This window comes from Melanerpes formicivorus, unplaced genomic scaffold, assembly GCF_026170545.1.
Source record: "Melanerpes formicivorus ecotype bairdi unplaced genomic scaffold, bMelFor1.0.p_v2 SCAF_22, whole genome shotgun sequence".
Taxonomy (NCBI): Eukaryota; Metazoa; Chordata; class Aves; order Piciformes; family Picidae; genus Melanerpes; species Melanerpes formicivorus.
Genome location: NW_027142374.1, coordinates 990,676 through 1,011,804, shown reverse-complemented (window position 1 = coordinate 1,011,804; position 21,129 = coordinate 990,676). Strand labels below are relative to the sequence as shown.

Genomic DNA, 21,129 nt, shown 5'->3' with positions numbered 1-21,129 from the left:
AAGAGACCAACCCCCACCTGGCTACAACCTCCCTTCAGGGGTAGTTGTAGAGAGCAATAAGGTCTCACCTGAGCCTCCTCTTCTCCAGGCTTCATTGGGGTGGTTTGGCTTTGCTCCTGCCCTTTGGCTAACAACGTGCCCTTGCTGTAATTCCCAGTCACAATGCCAGGAGCTGAGGAAGAGGAAACAGCTGGAGCTGCAGATCCTTTCCGAATCCATCCAGCGCTGGGAAGGAGAGGACATAAAAACGTTGGGGAATGTCATCTACATGTCCCAGGTTATGGTGCAGTGTGGAGGGAGCGAGGTGAGTGCCATGGTCCTTCTCCTGGCTAAAGACAATGTGTCCAAACAGCCCCTTGCTCATGGGATCAGGGGTGCCTGCTGCTGCTCCGACACCAGGCCGGCAAAGCGCTGACAAATCCTGCTGATAAATAGTTCCACCTGGAGAGGAGCTGAGGGATGGGGCTGTGCATGTCTATGGAGTCCCTGGGAACTTGGCTTCAGACCTTTGGTGACACATTTTTCAAGGAAAAGAAGCCTCTGTGTTGTGTAGCACATTCATTTCCCTCCTGTTCCCCTGTGATGTACTGTGAGAAATGAGAGATTAGCACAGCCGAGTGGCTGCCATCAGACAGCCAGTCCCAGCAGCAGCCCAGTGCTTGTTTCGGTGTGCCCATGGGCTTTCTGTAACCAGGAAGCTCAGAGAGGCCCCCCAGAGAAGCTACCCCTCTCTGGGATCCAGTTTCTCTTGCAAGGGAGGTGGGGAAAGGCATGGGCTGAGCCCCAGCCACTGCAGGCTATTTAAACACCCCAGGAGGGCAGGGGTGTGTGGTCCCTGCACACCGAGCAAGGCCAACCAAGGGAGAGTCACCCTGGGCATGTCCCAGCAGCCTGCAAGGTCAGTTGCCCATAGAGATCCAGCCATGGTGGCAACCTGGCCAAAGGCTGCTGTTAGGAAAACTGGGCACCCAGACAGAGGCCTCACACAAACATGGAGGCATTCAGGGCCCTGGCTGCAGAGAGTGCTGGTGCCTGGCACTTGAACGTGTCAGGTGTGAACAGGTGAATGATGCTCAGCAGGGTGGCTGAGCAGGAGAAGGAAGTCACAAGAGTAAGGGAATGTGAAGGGGAGGATGGAGCCAGGATCTGCTGAGCTGGAGGAGGAAGTCTCAAGAGTAAGGGAATGTGAAGGGGAGGATGGAGCCAGGATCTGCTGAGCTGGAGGAGGAAGTCTCAAGAGTAAGGGAATGTGAAGGGGAGAATGGAGCCAGGATCTGCTGAGCTGGAGGAGGAAGTCTCAAGAGTAAGGGAATGTGAAGGGGAGAATGGAGCCAGGATCTGCTGAGCTGGAGGAGGAAGTCACAAGAGTAAGGGAATGTGAAGGGGAGAATGGAGCCAGGATCTGCTGAGCTGGAGGAGGAAGTCTCAAGAGTAAGGACTATAAGGGAATGTGAAGGGGAGGATGGAGCCAGGATCTGCTGGACTGGAGGAGGAAGTCACAAGAGTAAGGACTGTAAGGGAGTGTGAAGGGGAGTATGGAGCCAGGATCTGCTGGGCTGGAGGAGGAAGTCACAAGAGTAAGGACTGTAAGGGAGTGTGAAGGGGAGTATGGAGCCAGGATCTGCTGGGCTGGAGGAGGAAGTCACATGAGTAAGGACTGTAAGGGAGTGTGAAGGGGAGTATGGAGCCAGGATCTGCTGGGCTGGAGGAGGAAGTCACAAGAGTAAGGACTGTAAGGGAATGTGAAGGGGAGTATGGAGCCAGGATCTACTGGGCTGGAGGAGGAAGTCACAAGAGTAACGACTATAAGGGAATGTGAAGGGGAGAACAGAGCCAGGCTATCCCATCCCAGAGGGAGGGGCAGCAGGTGCAGACTGCACAGGAAGCAGGGGACCTAGGAGATGGGGGGGGGGGGGAAATGGAGGATGGTCCCTCCTGGCCCCCCCCATCTTCCTGGTTGCCCATACACAGCAGGTATGGGGCTCTAGAAGCAGAGGGCTGGGTGAATGAGGATGGAGATGGAAGTCCATCCACACAGTTGCCCAGGGCCAGTCCCATGGCTTAGGACTAGTGCTGGCAAGAGAAACAAGAAAGGTGATAGTAGTAGGGGGTTCCCTTCTCAAGGGAACTGAGGGCTTCATATGCACAGGCCAGATCTGTCCCTCAGGGAGGTCTGCTGCCCACTACAGAGCTGTCTGTGCTCTGGAAAGCTCTGGAGGGATTCCTGTGCTGCTGGTCCTAAGGCATCACACCAGTGCTTGCCGCAGACCTTCACCAGTGGTGTTACAGCCATGCATGCTGCATGTGTGGTGTGGGAAAGTGCCTGCTGCTGTGCAATTGCTGTAGCAAACATCTCCTGGGAAGGGAAAACCTGAAAAACAAAGCCCTGTAGGGTGTTGGGGATGTGAGGTGCTGGGGGGCATAGAATCATAGAATCAATAAGGTTGGAAAAGCCCTCAGAGATCATCAAGTCCAACCTGTCACCCAACACCTCATGACTATTAAACCATGGCACCAAGTGCCACATCCAATCCCTTCTTGAACACTTCCAGTGATGGTGACTCCACCACCTCCCTGGGCAGCACATTCCAATGGCCAATCTCTCTTTCTGGGAAGAATTTCTTCCTCACCTCCAGCCTAAGCATCCCCTGGCACAGCTTGAGACTGTGTCCTCTTGTTCTGGTGCTGGTTGCCTGGGAGAAGAGACCAACCCCCACCTGGCTACAGCCTCCCTTCAGGCAGTTGTAGACAGCAATAAGGTCTCCTCTTCTCCAGGCTAAGCAACCCCAGCTCCCTCAGCCTCTCCTCACAGGGCTGTGCTCCAGACCCCTCCCCAGCTTTGTTGCCCTTCTCTGGACACCTTCAAGTGTCTCAATGTCCTTCTTGAATTGAGGGGCCCAGAACTGGACACAGGACTCAAGGTGTGGCCTAACCAGTGCTGAGCACAGGGCAGAATGACCTCCCTGCTCCTGCTGGCCACACTTTCTGATACAGGCCAGGATGCCACTGGCCACCTGGGCACACTGCTGGGTCATATTCATCCAGCTGTCAACCAGAACAAGGACATGAGGTGTGAGGTGCTGGGGGACTTAAGGTGTGTTGTTGGGGATGTGAGATGCTGGGAGACATGAGGTGTGTTGTTGGGGGTGTGAGGTGCTGGGGGACTTAAGGTGTGTTGTTGGGGATGTGAGATGCTGGGAGACATGAGGTGTGTTGTTTGGGATGTGAGGTGCTTGAGGACATAAGGTCTTTGAGGGAATAAGGTCCTTGTTCTTTTGAGGTGCTCTGAAACGACTGGAAGCGAGTTAGCAGGATGCAGACACAAACTCCTGCAGGAAAAACTCGTAGAGAAATGAGATGCTGCAAAGAAGAAAAGCCAGAATGATTGGTTTGGGGCTGATCTCTTGCAGGCTGTGATTCCAGCTGCAACAGGTTCAGTTTGCTGGAGGAAGGTGCTTGGGATGCACTGCAGAGTGGGCTAACCTAAATTCCTCCCCCTGCAGGAGAAAGAGGAGCGCTATTTCTTGTTGTTCTCAAACGTTTTGCTGATGCTGTCTGCAAGCCCACGGATGAGTGGGTTCATCTATCAGGTAGGCATGCTGAATTTAAAGTTCAAGGCAGCTTGAAAGTGTTAAAAAAAAAAGCCCAACACAAAAGGAAATCAGATAGCTCTTAGCAAATTCAAATCCCCCTCCTTCCTTAAACCTCTCTGTTGTGATGCAAATGGCCCCGGCTGGGGACTAGGGTTTGGGCTTACCATGGGTGCCAGGACTCCTAGTGCCTCTGTCCTGCCAGCTGACTCAACAGTGAGTGTGAGTGCTGTGAAATTAGAAACCACCACCCAAAAGCCTGTCCTCAGTGCAGTTCTCAGCAGTGGGGGTGTGTGTGGCTAAGGTGTCCAGACCCAGCTGCAGGGTTTTGCCCCACACAAACAGCCAGCTGCTTCTCACTGTTCAGCCACCTCTGGAAGATCATGGATTCACAGAATGGTTTGAGTTGGAAGGGACCTTCAAGATCATCTGATTTCAAGCCTCCTGCCATGGGCAGGGACACCTCCCACCAGCCCAGGTTGCTCAAGGCCTTGTCCAGCCTGGCCTTGAATGCCCCTGGGGAGGGGGCACCCACAACATCCCTGAGCAACTTGTTTCAGTGTCTCATCACCTTCAGTGTAAAGAATTCCTTCCTAATCTCCAGTCCCAATCTCCCTTCTTCCAGTTCAAAGCCATTGCCCTCATCCTGTCACTCCCAGCCATTGTCAAAGTCCCTCTCCAGCTCTCCTGTAGTCTGGAAGGCTGCTCTGAGGTCTCCCCAGAGCCTTCCCTTCTGCAGGCTGAACAGCCCCAACTCCCTCAGCCTGTCCCAACAGGTGAGGTTCTCCAGCCCACTGATCATCTTTGTGGCCTCCTCTGGACCCACTCCAACAGTTTGATCTTCTTGTGTTGGGGGTCCCAGAACTGGATGCAGTTCCCTAGGTGGGGTCTCACAAGAGCAGAGTCCTGCTGGTCACAATGCTTTCCATAGTCCACTGTTAACAGCCCCAGATTTCCACTCCATGGGACACCCCAAAACTTGTATGTCTTCAGCTTTACCATTTGGAATGAAAATGGGAAATAAATAGACATGGAAGAAAACCAGAAATGGGCAGATTCAGACTGGATGTGAGGAAGAAGTTGCTCCCCATGAGGGTGGTGAGAGCCTGGCACAGGTTGCCCAGGGAGGTGGTGGAAGCCTCATCCCTGGAGGATTTTAAGGCCAGGCTGGATGTGGCTGTGAGCAACCTGCTGTAGTGTGAGGTGTCCCTGGCCATGGCAGGGGGGTTGGAACTGGCTGATCCTTGAGGTCCCTTCCAACCCTAACAATTCTGTGATTCTGTGATGTGAATGGCTGCAGTCAGGCTGTTAGGAGCTTGGCTTTTCTTCAGCTGCTTGAAACCATCAGGAGCCTCCAGGCAAAGCATGTTGATGTGACATTTGTCAGAGCAGGGAAGGTGGGAAAGATTTGGGATGAATTTGGCTGGGGTTTTCCATTTTATCTTCCAGTGGGGGTAAGGTGAGCAGGCAGCTCAGCATGCAAAGCAGAGGCACAGGGGGGAGGCTTTCAGAAGAAAAAACAGGGGAAGTTGACTCTTCTGGCTGGGCTGTAAGAAAGGTTAGCATCTAGTGAAGGGATAAAGGGTGGCAGATGAGCTGGGAATGACTCAGTTGTCATGGGAGCCTCCTCTCCAGGGCTTGACCTAGTTGTGCAGAGAGGTCTGGATCCATACATCAAAGGAGACGCTTCCTGCAGTCTGAAGCCTGCACAAATTAGTTTCTAATGACGGCTCCCAAAGGGAAAGGCATCAGCAGAAACAAGCAGGGCAGCACCTGCTGGGAAGCAGATGCAGACACTGAGTGCTCCTGGGTTGTTCTCCTAGGGAAAGCTGCCTTTGACGGGAATGACGCTGACGAAGCTGGAGGATGCCGAAGGCAGCGAGCACATGTTTGAAATCGCAGGTCAGTGCGGCCCCTGCCTGCTGCCAGCCTTCCAGTCCCAGCAGCAGCTGCCGCTGGAGGTGCTGCCCTCTTCCTTCCCTCAACCACTGCACTTCTGTTCTGCTCCTTTGCTGTGCGTTGTCTGAGCATCTCGCTCCTAGTTAAGGCAACCTACTCCCCTGTGCCCTTGAGCTCTGGCTCTGCTGCTGGGCTGCTTTCAGGGATCACAGTCTTGTGTATGGGACAAATCTGCTGCCAGGGCTAGTTGTGGCCCCAGTAGCACTGCTCTGTGCCATGCATGCCCTGTCTGCTTCCAGGGTTCATCCTGTGCAGCTGTGAGTGCCTCCTTTGTTGACAGATTAATGCCTCTGATCATCCAGTGGCTTTCCTCATGTTCCTCCCAGTTTTCCTCTTGTAGCTATACAAAGTTGTGCCATGCTCAGTGCCTTGGCTGCAGTGCAGCTGTTTATGCTGTACTTGGTGTCAGGATCACAGAGTGTTAGGGAGATTGGAGATTGAGTCCAATCCTCCTGCCAGGGCAGGCTGACCTAGAGCAGGTTGCACAAGACAGGATCCAGGCTGGTGTCCTGTTCATCACACAGATGCTGTGTTTGCTTACTTTTAACCTTAAATAATTCCTCACACATTCATCTTGCCAGTTCCCTTAGCTTTTCTGTGCAGCTCCAGCACTGGCTGGCACTGGGTGTCCAGAGCAGGATGAGCAGTGGCGTCTTTGCCCTGACCTTTCTGCGGCCACTGGACTTTGCAAACCGAGTTGCTGCTTGCTGCTGTGCTGAGCTGAACTCACTCTGTGCTTCTTCCTGGCTCTCCACTGCTTGCTGAAGATGGTTGTTTAACCCTTTCCTGCAGGGAACATGATGGAGAGGATCACTGTGTCCTGCAGCACTAGCCAGGACTTGCACGAGTGGCTTGAGCACTTGCAAAGGCTGACCAAGGGGACGTGCAACACCGTGTCCAAAACACAGTCCTGGAGTGTTCACTCGGTAAGCAGCTCCCCTCCCCAGCCTCTTTGCTGCCCAGGGCCCCTCAGCACTGCCTGACCTCTCTGGTTTGGCAGTGCACCTTGCTGCAGAGGTGATGTGTGCAGCTGTGAGACACATCCTGCACTTCTGTTTGTAACCACGCCGTGCCTCTGCCCTCTTACATGTATCTTGCCCTACTTTTGTTGCAGCCTAGATGTCTCAAAGGAGTTCATAGTGAACTCTTGTGTCCCCCCCCTTCCAACCTCTGTTTCTCTGCATTGGTGGCTAACAGTCTTCATTTGCTTCTCATCTACTTCCTCAGACATTTAGTTCAGCTGGACAGATCCGTGGGCCTCTGGAACCCCCCAAAATCCTTAAGCCCTGGAGCTTGAGCTGCCTCCGTCCTGCTCCTCCGCTCAGACCCTCGGCAGCACTGAGTTACAAAGAGGTAATTGTCCCTTTGTGCCTGCAGAGGACCCTGGTGTCATGGCAATCTCCAGTGCTTGAGTGCAGGGTTCTCAGCCCAGAGTCAGAAACTTAGCTTTACTTAGTCAGAAACTTAGGTTTGGCCCTTAGTTCGTGGGGGGGTTGGGAGAGCAAGTTTTGCTCTGGTCCCACAGATGCTGGTCTCTGTGGCTGGCTTTGTGCTGCAAGTGAAGCAGGACATGTGTGTTTGTAGGCCCTTCAGCTGCTGGCTATCACTGGTCCCACATCAGAGTCCCACTGGGTACTCTCCTTCAGCTGTGCCATGGTGGAGCTGCCTCCCTGCCTCCTCCTGCATTGGCCATAGGTGGGAGCTGGGCTCCTTGCCAGGATATGTTCCAGCTCCAGCCAGAGCAGTGGCCCAGCCTTGCCCAGGCTGGTGCTGCAGGGTGAGGTTACACCAAGAGGAAGAGAAAGAAGAGCTATGGACCCTGTGTTTGGGTGGCTGGAGCAGGGCTCCCTGAGGAGCTGTGGGGCTCAACCCTCCTTTACCACCCGCACGAGTGTTTCACAGCCCCCTGCCCTGCTGAGAGGAGCAGCCCAAGGGGTGGCCTCCACCACAGAAACCCCAAGCCTGGGAGGCCCGAGGTGGTGTGGACAAACCCAAGATACAACCCAGCTCTGAGTGTCACCCCCCCTTGCTGCAACTGCAGTTCCCTCCTTACCTGCCTCACGTTAAACTTCTGGGATTACTCACCAGCAGCTTGGGTAACGTTCCCCTGAATGAGCACTCCGGTTCTGAGTCAGCCACCCTTCTTGGTACAGCAGCCCTGGGAGCATCACCACTCAGGCTCCCAGCAGGGATGGGGACAGGGAGGGGCACATGGACCTCTCTAGCCCTGCCAGTGCTCAAGGGTGGAGAGCACAGCAGCCAGGGAGGCTCTGAGCCTGCTGCTCCAGGCAGGGATTTAAAGCTTCTGGGTAGCCTCCTGACATTTTGGTAGGTTTATTTCTTAACACATTTCAGCTTGGGAATGAAAATGTCTAAAAGCCAGCCAAGCAAACTGGAAATGACTCTTGATCTTTGCATGGTCCAGATCCCTGATGTAGACTAAACTGCTTTGTGCTTGCATGGTGAATTACAATGTAGGAAGAGGCTTGGAGTACAGGGGAGATTTTTCTGTGTGAAAGTGCCAGAGTGGTAGATAAGGCAGGACAAACTCCCAGACTGAGTTACCATTAATAGAATCACAGAGAATCCTTTCTGTTGGAAAAGGCCTTTAAGATCATTGAGTCCAAGCATTCTCTAACTCTACCAAGGCTGGTGCTAAACCACAGCCCTCAGCACCACATCTCTGCCTCTCTGAAACACCTCCAGGGATGGCCATTCAGCTACCTCCCTGGGCAGCCTCTGCCAGTCTTTCAAAACCCTTTCAGGCAACAAGTTTCTTCTAATGTCTGAGCTAAACCTCTCTTGAGGCCATTTCCTCCCATCCTATCACTTGTTACTGGAGAGACCAACACTCACCTCACTCCAAGCTCCTTTCAGGAGGTTTCCCCTCAGCCTCCTCTTCTCCACACTAAACACTCCCAGTTCCCTCAGCTGCTCCTCACCAGCCCTGTTCTCAAGAGCCTTCAACAGCTTTGTTGCCCTTGTCTGGACCTGCTTCAGCACCTGAATGTCCTTCTTGGAGTGAGGAGCCCTAAACTGAAGCCAGTACTCAAGGTGTGGCCTCGCCAGTGCCAGGTCCAGGGGGACAGTCACTGCCCTGCTCCTGCTGGCCACTCTGTTGCTGATCCAGCAGGATGCTCTTGGCCTTCTTGGCCACCTGGGCACACCCTGGCTCCTATTTCATATGTAAGGCTGCTGAGGACTGGTGGTGTGGGATGCACAAACCCTGTGTGGCGTGGTGACCTGACCACCAGCCTGTGACTTCAGTTCAATTACTGGCCCAAGCAGACCTGCATCTGCCTCGACCCTGCCTCTGGGGTGTCCAAACACAAAGCAGAACCCTTCTTTTACTGTACTTCTTTTTAATCATCATTATAAAGTTGGACACAAAATAAACTAAGCTAAGAGCTCAGTGCAAGACACCTTCCTATAATGGAGACAGAAAGAAGGAGCACAAATGTCAAAGGTTGATGGCAGGGAAAGGGAGTTTGGGGGAGTTTGATGAGCAGATCAGAGGTTTTCAGGCATCCAGGGTTGCTTTAGTTGGCTTCTGGCAGCGCAGGACGGGATGGCAGAGACTGGTGCATTTCCTCAGACCTAGCTGTGCTCAGGAAACCCCAGACCCTGCCTCATACCACACAGCTCTCTTGTTATTTCCATTGAAATTGGGTCATTTTCCCTCTTTCTGTTTCCAGTAATCATTTGCAGTGACAGAGCAGGTGCTGTGGGTAAAGTGGTGTGGCCAGAGTCAGGTTAGCAAAGTGAAAAAAGGTTGGCAGATGATTTACTTAGGCTTCTTTCTGATTATTGTTGCTTTAATTCTTTTGGTAAGTGGAGTGGCCTGCTGTGCATCAGGTGAAGGGTTTAGGACATTAGCATGCAGGACTTTGTTGGCCAGACCTGGGGAGAGCCACGTGGCCCCCTGTGCCAAGCATCTGAGAGGCAGATCCTGCTGGGGGGGTGTACAGGGAGCTCCCTGTCCTGCCAGGGGAGCAGGGGTCTCATACAATCACAGAACATTAGGGGTTGGAAAGGACCTCCAGAGATTCATTGAGTCCAACCCCCCTGCCAAAGCAGGATCACCTAGGGCAGGTCACACAGGAACACATCCAGGAGGGTCTTGAAAGCCTCCAGAGAAGGAGACTCCACAACCTCTCTGGGCAGCCTGCTCCAGGGCTCCTGCACTTTCAGAGCAAAGAAGTTTTTCTTCACGTTGAGATGGAGCTTCCTGTGATCAGTCTGTGCCCATTGCCCCTTGCCCTATCACAGGACACCACTGGAAAGAGCCTGGCCCCTTCTTCTTGCTCCCCACCTCTCAGCTATTTGTAAACATTACTAAGATCCCCTCTCAACCTTCTCTTCTCCAGGCTGAACAGCCCCAGGGCTCTCAGCCTTCCCTCATCAGACTGATAGTCCAGTCCCCTCATCATCCTCATAGCTCTCCAGTGGAGTCTCTCCAGTATCTCTCTGTCTGAACTGGGGAGCCCAGAACTGGACACAGTTCTGAGTCACAGAATCACCAAGGTTGGAAGAGACCTCAAAGGTCATCAAGTCCAACCTGTCACCACAGACCTCACGACCTCCATCTTCATTGAGATGCTGCTGTACTGATGCCTGACACTGTCAGATCAGTGAGGATGGCAAGGCCCCTCAGAGAGGGTCCCCTTAAAGACAACATAGTCCTGTGGGCTTGTCACCAGGGTGGGCAGAGCATCCCATCATCCCAGCTGGGTCAGGCTGAGGACCACAAGGCTGGTGTTGAGCACAGGACCAAGCTGCTTCCCAGAGCTCAGATGGAGTTGGGCCTGCAGGGATACCCAGGGATGCTGCATTTTTCAGTGCCATTCTCTTTGACAACCAACATCTCCAGACACCTGCCACTAACCAAGGAGGCCTGCTCTCTATTTTGATGTGTTCAGAGTGCATTAATGCCCACTGACCATGCCTTTCACATGTAATTTGTTTCAGTTTTGCATGACCCCGTGGCTCCTTTGCATGTTGGTAGTGCTCTAAAGCCAGCAGGGAGGGTGCAACCACATTAATCACAAGACTAACCATTACATGTGTTTCAGTATTGTGGATTTAATGGACTTGGTCAATAAAATCATCAGTCTCTCACACTCATCTTCTCTTTCTTTGCATATTCATTGTAGAGGATGTCTTATATCTTAAAGGTAAGGGTAGATCCATCTCTTTGGCTTATTGTGGCAAAGAATGCTTGACCCTCTTCATGCTTCTCCTGCTTGCATGGTCCTAATTCTGCCTGACAGCGTCAGTAAGGTATGGTGAGAGTCAGAAGTGACTGGCAAATGTGTTCTGAGGTTAACTCTCAAGCAGGATTGAGTTTTATGGGCCTTAACCTCCCTGGCATGCTGCTTCTCCTGCTTCAAATCCATCTTGCATGTAACCTACTAATACACTAAATTCTCTCCAGAGCAGCAAGACTTTTGCAGCTGAGTGAAGGAGATAAAAATCTTGTGCTTCTGGCTTGTGGAGTCATAGCAAGCACTAACTCTGTGTGTATTTGTGTTCTCTGTGTGTGTGGATTTATACTCTCCAAACAAGTTGTGTGCACATGGAAGCAATGCCATTTGCCAGCTGTTTCGTACCAGGAAACAAATCAAGCCAAGGAAATGAACAACCTTTGAGGGTTTGCTGCCAAAGATCTCCAGAGCTGGAAAGCAGACTCCAAAGGCTGTGAATGTTTGACTTCTTTGGCTGAAGGAGCTTTGCTTTGTTGAGTTTGCTAGGGGAGCTTGTCATGGCCCACACCTGCAGGTGCAATTCCCACTGCTGGTGCAGGGAGCACTGAGGCCACCACTAGCATGTGGGAAAGGCCCCAAATATCCTTTCCCCCCAGCTGTGTCCCTGTCTGCTTTGTAGTTCTCTGATGTGTTGTGTGTCCCCCTGGATAGCTGTTTTGAGCTGTGCCGCTCTGCTGCTTGAGCTGCATTTGGTCCTGGTTGAACACAGGAGTTTGTTTCTCTGTAGGATTCCAGCAAAAGTCCCAAAACAATGAAGAAGTTTCTTCCCAAAAGGAAAACTGAGAGGAAAGCATCTGATGAAGAGTTTGTTATTCGGAAAAGTGAGTGTGGCCTTCTCTTCTTTGGGGAGTGGTCTCCACAGCACCTGCAGAGCAGCTGTGCTCCTGCTGCTGGCTGTCACAGGATGCTCATAGAATCCTAGAATCAATAAGGTTGGGAAAGACCTCAGAGACCCTCAAGTCCAACCTGTCACCCAACACCTCATGACTAACGAAACCATGGCTTCAAGTGCCACATCCAATCCCTTTTTGGACACCTCCAGGGACGGGGACTCCACCACCCAACCCAGTGGGAGGCTTCTGGAAGCACACCAGTTCTCAGCTTCTGAGGGATCTCTTCCCACTTATGGCTTCTAGAATTGCTGCCACCCTCCTTGTGCTTGCTAGCACCAGGTCATGGATCATGGCCTGTCATCTTCGGGGTACAAAGCCAAGGAACTACTTCCAAGCTGTTAAGAGCTGGAGTAAAACTGCACATCAGCAGTCACCCAAATCTGTCTGAGAGCTGGGACAGACCCTTACATGGCCATGCCCCCAGGTCCTGAAACAGTTTCCATGGAGGATCAGAGGGGAAGGAAAAAAAGTCCCTAACCCTCCTGGGGTGTTCACCTGCAAATTGGGATGTCCTGACAGTTCCCTGAAGTCCACTTGTGCCAGTTCTTGGAGGTTTTACGTGAGAGGCCCTGGTCACCCAGCAGTCCTCTGCCTTCAGAGGACAGCACTGAGCTAAGGCTGGACACAAAGACTTCAGGTTTCCAGGCCCTGCTCTGATGTGGCTGCTTCCTAGCAGGGCTGATCTGCCAACCCTTCTTCTGGTGCTGCCTGCACCTAAAATCAGGCATCCCCCCCTTAGTTTTGCTGAGATGAGCAGCTGGAAGTGTGTTTTCATACTGTATAGTCGTGGTGCTGAAAGGGCAGAGAATGATAAGGACCTCAGAAAGGAATTAAGCAAAGTCCTTAGGGACAATGACAGCCAAGACACTTCACCTAAGGGTCTTGGGAGCAAAAGTTGGGAGAGATGAAGCCAGAGCTGTTGGCCTGCAATGTTTTGCTGCAGGTACTGCTGCACTGGAAGAAGATGCTCAGATCCTGAAGGTGATTGAAGCGTACTGTACCGGCGCAGGCTTCCAGCAAGCTCTCAGCTCAGGTGGGAACACACAACCTGATTATTTAATTCTTCCTCTGCCTGCAACACTGATAAACCCCTCTGGGAAAAACCAGCTGGTTGCATCATGCAGCAGCCAGCCTCATGCTGGGAAACTGTGTGGTATTCAATCTTCAAGATAAGGGAGCTTCATCTACCTAGCGGTTTAGTTGTGCCATTGTTTTTCTTCTAAACACAGAGGATGAGGGGCAGGTAGGGGAGGGCAGATGAGACAACAGCTATTTCACAGCACTTGTTAGGAATTAAGCAAGCCTAAGTCAGTGCCTGTGGCTGTCAGCACTGAAAACCTGATGGTAATCTCAGGTTGCAGAGAGCTTTAGAAAGGAAGCATGAATATTATCTCTCAATCAGCTGCAGGGGTGAAGAACAAGCTGCTTCAGAAGAACCTAGCTAATGTCTTCAGCTCTGGAAATAAAACTATTGTTGCTGGTGAGCTGGCAAATTAAGGCACTGAGCTATCAAGTCATGGTCCATTTCAGAAAGGGAGAGGCATGTATCTTCTGAGGGCTCTTGACCCCAGTAGGATGTTTTCATTTGTACGTCGTGATGGAGCTTTAGCTGCAGCGAGCGCCCTTGGAAGCCTTCCACTTGCTGCTCTAGCTCCAGCTTGGTGTTAGGCATAAGCCTGAGCTCAAGCATGGTAGATCATGGGAGGCTACTCAAATCCCTGCATCCCAAGCCTGCTCCAGGCTTGCAGAGGAGCAGGGAGAACAGAGTCACAGAATATATCTGTTTGGAAGAGACCTCCAAGATCACCCAGTCCAACCCTCGACCCAGCACCAAAGGGTCAACACTAAACCATGTCCCTAAGCTCCAGGTCCACAGGCTGCTAGAGCACCCCCAGGGATGGTGACTGCACCACTGCCCTGGGCAGACCATTCCAATGTAGGAGAAGCCTCTCTGTGGAGAAATATTTCCTATTATCCAGCCTGAACCTCCTGTGCTGCAGCTTGAAGCCATTTCATCTGGTCCCGCCACTTGTCATGGAGGAGAAGAGGCTGGCCCTCTCTGCTTTCCAACCTCCCTTGAGGGAGCAGTAGGGAGCAAGGGCTGTGTTTGCCATGCTGTCTGTGGACATCAGGGAAACTCCATTGTTCCTTCCTGATCCACTGATTCTTGCACACAGGCTCCCGTAAAGACTCCATCCCCCAAGTCCTCCTTCCTGAGGAAGAGAAAATCATCATAGAGGAAACAAGAAGCAATGGCCAGACAGTCACAGAGGAAAAGTAAGTGTGGCTGCTGGGCTCCTGCACATCCCCTCCTTGCTTATTCACAGAGTCATAGAGTAGGTTTGGTTGGAAATGACCTCTAAGATCACTAAGTCCAACCACCAACCCACCACCACAGCCATTAAACCATGGCCCCCAGTGGCCATGGGTTTTTTGAGCACCTCCAGGGATGGGGACTCCACCACCTCCCTGGGCAGCCTGTGCCAATCCCTGACCACTCTTGCAGGATATTCTTCCTAACATCCAACCTAAACCTCCCCTGGTGCAACCTGAGGCCATTTCCTCTTGTTCTATCACCTGATACTAGGGAAAAGAGAGCAACCCCCACTTCGCTCCAACCTCCTTTTCAGGCACTTGTAAAGCCATGAGTTCTCCTCTCAGCCTCCTCTTCTCCACACTAAACACCCCCAGTTCCCTCAGCTGCTCCTCCCCAGCCCTGTTCTCCAGACCCCTCCCCAGCTTCACTGTCATTCTCTGGACACGCTCCAGCACCTCAATGTCCCTCATGGAGTGAGAGGCCCAATACTGAGCCCAGTGTTTGAGGAAGGACACTACAGATCAATGCCCTCTCCTGCAGAGGAGCAGGGCTGGTGTCACTGACTGCTGCCTTAGTGCTGGTGGGAACCACTGGACTATTTCAGTTGCTATTTTGTCCCTTTCTAAGAAGAAAGCTCTGTGCTGGAGCTCCTCTGGTGTGCTGGGATCCAGAAGCCAGTTTCTTGATCCCAGAGCTTATCTGGATGGAGTTAATGGGGTCAGGGAGGACAGAACCAAACAAGTGGCTGTTGTTTTTTTTAAGTGCTGACATAGTGAGCTACTGCCACCCCTGGGGAGCCTGCCTGTCACCCTGTCTGTGAGCGCTCCCAGCTAGCTGCGTAGGGTCAGCGTCTGGGTGACTGCACTGCTCTGCTCCTTTCCTAACCCAGACACTGCATTCCTTTCATGCTTGACTTTTTTGTAGCATAACCTCAAGGAATTGAGGTCATTTTACAAAAGATCACAGAATGCTTTTGGTTAGAAAAGACCTTTAAGATCATCCAGTCCAGCCATTCTCTACCTCTGCCGAGTCTGGTGCTAAACCGGGTCCCTCAGCAGCACAGCTCTGCCTCTTTGAAGCACCTCCTGGGTTAGAGATTCAGCCACCTCCCTGGGCAGCCTGTGCCAATGTTTGAGAACCCTTTCAGGGAAGAATTTTCTCCTAATATCCATCCTGAACCTCCCCTGCTGCAACTTGAGGCCATCATCCTATCACTTGTTTCTAAGGAGAAGAGACCAGCCCCCACCTCACTCCAACCTCCTTTCAGGGGGCTGTAGAGAGTCAGAAGGTCTCCCCTCAGCCTCCTCTTCTCCAGATTAAACAACCCCAGTTCCCTTAGCTGCTCCCCTCCAGACTCTCCCCCAGCTTTGTTGCCCTTTTCTGGAGCCCCTCCAGCCCCTCTATGTGCTTCTTGGAGTGAGTGGCCCAAAACTGAACCTGGGACTCAAGGTGCGGCCTCACCACAGCAGAGTCCAGGGGATGCAATCACTGCCCTGATCCTGCTGGCCACACCGTTGCTGATGCAGGCCAGGGTAATGTTGGCCACCTGGGCACACCCTGGCTCAGGGCTTTGCAGTTTTAAAACCATTGTTAATTATTGCAGCAGTGTAAACAAGGAAGCCAAAGCCCCAGAATTTTGTTGATAACTTGAAGCTAGCAGAGGATGGAATGGAATGGAATAGAATAGAATAGGATAGACTAGACTAGGATAGAATAGGATTAACCATGTTGGAAAAGACCTTTGAGATCATTGTGTCCAACCTATCACCCAACACCATCTGATCAACTAAACCATGGCACCGAGTGCCTCATCCAGGCTCTTTTTAAACACTTACAGTGATGGTGACTCCACCACCTCCCTGGGCAGCACATCCCAATAGTCAATCTCTCTTTCTATGAAGAACTTTCTCCTCACCTCCAGCCTAAACCTCCCCTGGCACAGCTTGAGACTGTGTCCTCTTGTTCTGGTGCTGCTTGCCTGGGAGAAGAGACCAAGCCCCTCCTGGCTACAACTTCCCTTCAGGGAGTTGTAGACAGCAATGAGGTCTCCCCTGAGCCTCCTCTTCTCCAGGCTAAGCAACCCCAGCTCCCTCAGCCTCTCCTCACAGGGCTGTGCTCCAGACCTCTCCCCAGCCTCATTGCCCTTCTCTGGACACACCCAAGTGTCTCAGTGTCCTTAAATTGAGGGCCCCAGAACTGGACACAGGGCTCAAGGTGTGGCCTAAGAGCAGGGCTTTCTTCTTGAGTTTTGAGGCAAGTGCCTTGTAGCTACTCCTGGGCTGTGTTTCCAGAGTCCCCTCCCAGGCAGGAGTGATAGCAGCAGCTTGGTGCTTGCAAAGCAGAAGCTGGAAGCACCTTTCCCATCAGCACTTTGCTCACCAGAGCTCCCATGCTGTGGCTGTTTGGCTGCACTCCAGCTCTTGTGATCTGATTTTCTTTGCCTTTCTTTTTGCAGGAGCCTCGTTGACACGGTTTATGCACTGAAAGATGAAGTCAAAGAACTGAAGCAGGTAATTGGAGTGGGATTGCTTGTGCTGGGAGCTGAGCAAAAGCCAGCCAGGCTGCACTGGGTTGTTGTCTTCAACTCATCATGCTTAGCCAAAGTCTTTTGCTGCTGCTGCTGCTGCTGTCCTGTGGCTTCCTGAATCAGCTTTCTCCTGGTTTAGCTTCCTGGACCAGCTCACCACACAGTCCCTTGAGCAGCAGAGCAAGCAGGAGAGGAGGAGTTGTGGTCTTTGTAGTAGCATAAATCTTGTCCCCTACTCTAAAAGCTCTTTTAGCTTGAGCACTCATCTTTTAGGGGTCTGGTGATACCAGTTCTTGTAGACTCAGAGGAAATGTGTCCTTCCTCCAGCCCCAAGCTTGGAGGTGGAAGAGACCACCCTGGGGGAACAGGGTCCTCCAACCTAGGTTAAAATTAAGTTTCCAGGGTGTGTGCTTCTGCCTGCTCAGAGTCACTGGGACTTTGATGCAGGTCTGTAAGGTAGTGAGAGTCTAAGTGGATCAGACCATGAGTAACCCATGTTGTTCATCCTCACCAGCCAGCAGTGACCTGTCAGAGGTTCCTGGTGTTTCATCACCCCCGAGGCACCAGGCAGCCAGGCATGTGGGGGTGCACAGAATGGTTTAGGCTGGAAAGGACCTCAAAGATAACCTAGTTCCAGCCCTACCTTCTACTAGACCAGGTTGCTCAAGGCTGCATCCAGCCTGGTCTTGAACACCTCCAGGGAGGGGGCATGCCCAGCCTCCCTGGGCAGCCTGTTCTAGTGTCTCATCATAGTATTGTTCAGGGTTGGAAGGGACCACAAGGATCATCTAGTTCCAACCCCCCTGCCATGGCCAGGGACACCCCACACTAGATCAGCCTGGCCACAGCCTCAGCCAGCCTGGTCTTAAACACCTTGAGGTGGCCTCAACCACCTCCCTGGACAACCCATTCCAGGGCTTCACCACTCTCATGGGGAAGAACTTCCTCCTCCCCTCCAGCCTGAATCTCCCCACCTCCAGCTTCATTCCATTCCCCCTAGTCCTATCACTACCTGAGAGCCTGAGAAGTCACTCCCCAACCTCCTGTAGGCCCAGACCAGCCTCACTGTCAAGAATTTCTTCCTAATCTCCAGTCTCAGTCTCCCCTCCTCCAGCTCAAAGCCACTGCCCCTTGTCCTGTCACTACAAGCCCTCGTAAAGAGCCCCTCCCCAGCTTTCTTGTAGGTAGTAAGAGACTTCCTGAGTGGATCAGACCATGAGTAACCCATCTTGTTCATCCTCACAAGCCAGCAGTGACCTGTCAAAGGTCCCTGGTGTTTCATCGCCCCTGAGGCGCCAGGCAGCCAGGCGTCTGGAGGTGCATCACTGCCGTCAGTACACAGACAAGAGCTGCATCTTCACCCCTTTATTTTAACTCTTGCAGGAGAACAAAAGGATGAAGCAGTGTTTGGAGGAAGAGCTTAAATCCAGGAAGGACTTGGAGAAGCTGGTTAGAAGGCTGCTGAAGCAGACAGACGAGTGCAGCAGGGAGGACACGGGGCGCAAGTCGTCCCTGATCGCCTGAATTCGGGGAGAAGCTGCTGGCAGTGGTGTGTGACCTCAGGTGTTCTTTCTTTTTGAGGTGGGGGGGGCGGGGGGGAAGCCTCTTCTTGCTCCTTATTTTGTTGGTTTGGGGAATTTGATTACCAAAAACAAATCATAGGGAAAGAAAAAAACCACACCAAAACCACAAAGAGAAGTTTTGCTCCCATCCACCGAGGAAATAAACCAGGAGCAATCGATCAGAGCTTAAGCAGTAAGCAAGCGGTCCATGGTTCACAATTCATCTGCAGCAACTAATACCTCATCCTACCTGCTACTGGGAGCAAAGCAAACACAAGCTCTGCTGCTGGCTTTGCCGCTCACAGGAGGGTTTGTTTGGCAGCAGTTTCCTAGAGGAAGCTTTAAGCACTTTGGAATGCTTTCCTTCTTTTCAAACGCACCGGTACCTATTTATTGACCGAGAACATTAACTGAGGGGGCAGTGAGCAGGCACCCAAAAGCACCAAGCTCCTCTGGCTTTTCAGATAATCACAACTGGGGGAAGCTTCTTCCCCACCCCTTCCCTTCTTTCTTTCCCTTATTTCCCTCCTTCCCTCCCCTCCCTTCCTTCCCTTCTTTCTTTCTCTTCCTTCCCTTCCTTTTTTCTCTTCCTTCCCTTCCTTCCCTTCTTTCCTTCCCTTCTTTCCTTCCCTTCTTTCCTTCCCTTCTTTCCTTCCCTTCTTTCCTTCCCTTCTTTCCTTCCCTTCTTTCCTTCCCTTCTTTCCTTCCCTTCTTTCCTTCCCTTCTTTCCTTCCCTTCCCTTCCTTCCCTTCCCTTCCTTCCCTTCCCTTCCTTCCCTTCCTTCCCTTCCTTCCCTTCCTTCCCTTCCTTCCCTTCCCTTCCCTTCCTTCCCTCCCTTCCCTTCTTTCCTTCCCTCCCTTCCCTTCTTTCCTTCCCTCCCTTCCCTTCTTTCCTTCCCTCCTTTCCTTCCCTCCCTTCCCTTCCCTTCCCTCCCTTCCCTTCTTTCCTTCCCTCCTTTCCTTCCCTCCCTTCCCTTCTTTCCTTCCCTTCCTTCCCTTCTTTCCTTCCCTTCTTTCCTTCCCTCCCTTCCCTTCTTTCCTTCCCTCCCTTCCCTTCTTTCCTTCCCTCCATTCCCTTCTTTCCTTCCCTCCTTTCCCTTCTTTCTTTCCCTTCCCTTCTTTCCTTCCCTTCCTTCCCTTCTTCTCTCCTCCCCTCTCTCCTTCCCTCTCTGTTAGCTGTCTGTAGCTAACTAGAGCCCAGCAATACTGTGGTTCCCGTGTGGCCTTGATACTGATTAAAATGTGCAATTACCACGGAGATGGTTTGAGCTCCTTGGGGAAGTCAGATGTGGAGCAGCTGTCAGAGCAGAATGGGAAGGTATGTTGCACAGTACTGCCTCCTAACAGCTCCTGACCGGCACAACCGGTAGCCGCTCTTCTGCCCCACCCCAGCCCCTTTTCCATCCCTTTTCTTCTGCATGACCTCAGCCTCCTGCCCCTTGCTTTGTTTTCACATCGAGTGTGCAGGTATCCTATGAGTTGATAGCTTTGCTGAGCTTCCCCTTGCAGGATGTGCTTCTCTCTGTATGAAATGCAAGCACTGCTTGACAGCAACAACAACAACAGCAAGCCCCCAGATGTGCTGTTGCCCTGCTCCCTTCTGCCCACCTTAGGCTCTCCAAAGCTCCTTCCTAAAGGCCACTTCTCTCTCCCCTACACCCCCACATTGCCCCAAAGGGGCTTTTGGCTAGGAACAAGGAACTTTCTCTTGGGATAGGAAAGGGATTTATGTTAATGCTTTGAACTAAAGCTGGAATGCTCCTGGGGCAAGGATGTGCAACACACTTCCAGATCCCTGCACAGCTCCTCAAAGCCAGCACACAGGCAACATGCATAGGTATCAGCTGTCTTCATCTTACTTGGTGGTAGACCCTAGTTTAGGACTGATGTTCTCCTCCCTTCCTTAGCAGCATTATAAAAGTAACCTTCTGGGGTTTTTTTTAAAGTTAATGATAAGGCTTACATATATCACAGGGCAGCATGGTCCCAGGGTGTGCAGAGGCAACCACAGCTCATGACAGTCAGCACCATGATGCTGGTCCTGAAGGACACAAGAGGCAATAATTACAGCTTCCCTCCTTGCCATTAACCTTTAGCCAGAAGCATAGCAAACGGCGTCTGGGGAGAGCTAGACTCAAAAAGCATCACAAGGAGTGTGAAGGAGAAACCTTCTGCTTAAATGTCAGCTCTTTCTAAGGACAGCCCAGAGGTCTTTTGGTTGTGTGGCTCTGGCTCCGTTTGCCATCCCCAGGGCACCCCAGCTGGCTTGGCAGCTCCCCACATCCCCACCCAGGCACGCAGCTGAGCGCTTGGGTTGGGCAGTCGAGCCCTGCTGTGCTGGCTCCTGGGTTTCCAGCACAACGACCTTTGGCTGCACTCTGAGCCGGGGATGCTGTGCCCAGTCCCCCCCCGAGCACTGCCTGGTGCTGCTGCCTGCCCAGAGCTGGGCTGGGGGGACTGGGGCTGCTGACGTGCAAGGAAGCAAGCCAAGGGCCGTTTGCGCGGCGAGGAGCGCTCTCCTCGCTGCCCCCCTGCCCTGGGATGGGTCGGACCCACGCTGTGTACATATGCACGCTCGTGAGACGTCGGGGAGGGGGGGAGGGCACACTGGGACAGTCTGGATCAAGAGCTAGAAGCCAAAAATGACAAGAAAACAAACTCAAAAACACAAGGAAAAGAAGCCATGCCGGCTGGACAGCGACGTTTCCACGTTGACTTCTGTTTACAGCGCTGTGTAAATAGGTTCCAGTGAGTCTGTCTTTAGGAGGATGTTGTTGTCAGCTGCCTTCCAGTTTCTCTGTGTCATGTAGGTTTATTTACTGTAACTACTTATGCAAGGTCAACTTTTTCTAACATGTTTTTATTTTGAAGGGTTTTTTAATGGACATTTTCAACAAATAAAGAAGGATGCAAAAAAGGTTTTGTGCTCTGGCTGCAGCTGCTGCTGCTTCCTCTGTTTCCACCACTGAAGCCCTGCCACTGCCTGCTCTGGGGCAGCCCTGCTTCCCTCAAAATCAT

The 21,129-nt window shown here is 52.2% G+C and overlaps 1 protein-coding gene across 4 annotated transcripts in view; it reads left to right on the top strand.

Moving 5' to 3' along the window:
- ARHGEF6 (Rac/Cdc42 guanine nucleotide exchange factor 6) overlaps positions 1 to 19,365 on the top strand; it is a 61,552-nt gene extending 42,187 nt beyond the window's left edge. For 3 of the 4 annotated variants that reach the window (XM_068151789.1, XM_068151792.1, XM_068151793.1), the window contains 11 exons: positions 158 to 304; positions 3,504 to 3,590; positions 5,414 to 5,492; positions 6,342 to 6,475; positions 6,777 to 6,902; positions 10,703 to 10,723; positions 11,541 to 11,634; positions 12,650 to 12,739; positions 13,884 to 13,983; positions 16,479 to 16,533; positions 17,934 to 19,365. In XM_068151789.1, coding sequence (XP_068007890.1) covers positions 158 to 304; positions 3,504 to 3,590; positions 5,414 to 5,492; positions 6,342 to 6,475; positions 6,777 to 6,902; positions 10,703 to 10,723; positions 11,541 to 11,634; positions 12,650 to 12,739; positions 13,884 to 13,983; positions 16,479 to 16,533; positions 17,934 to 18,074 — 1,074 coding nt within the window. In that variant the 3' untranslated portion in view covers positions 18,075 to 19,365. The remainder of the gene's footprint in view (positions 1 to 157; positions 305 to 3,503; positions 3,591 to 5,413; positions 5,493 to 6,341; positions 6,476 to 6,776; positions 6,903 to 10,702; positions 10,724 to 11,540; positions 11,635 to 12,649; positions 12,740 to 13,883; positions 13,984 to 16,478; positions 16,534 to 17,933) is intronic. The other variant, XM_068151790.1, reaches the window with a different exon arrangement.
- The last annotated feature ends 1,764 nt before the right edge of the window (positions 19,366 to 21,129 follow it).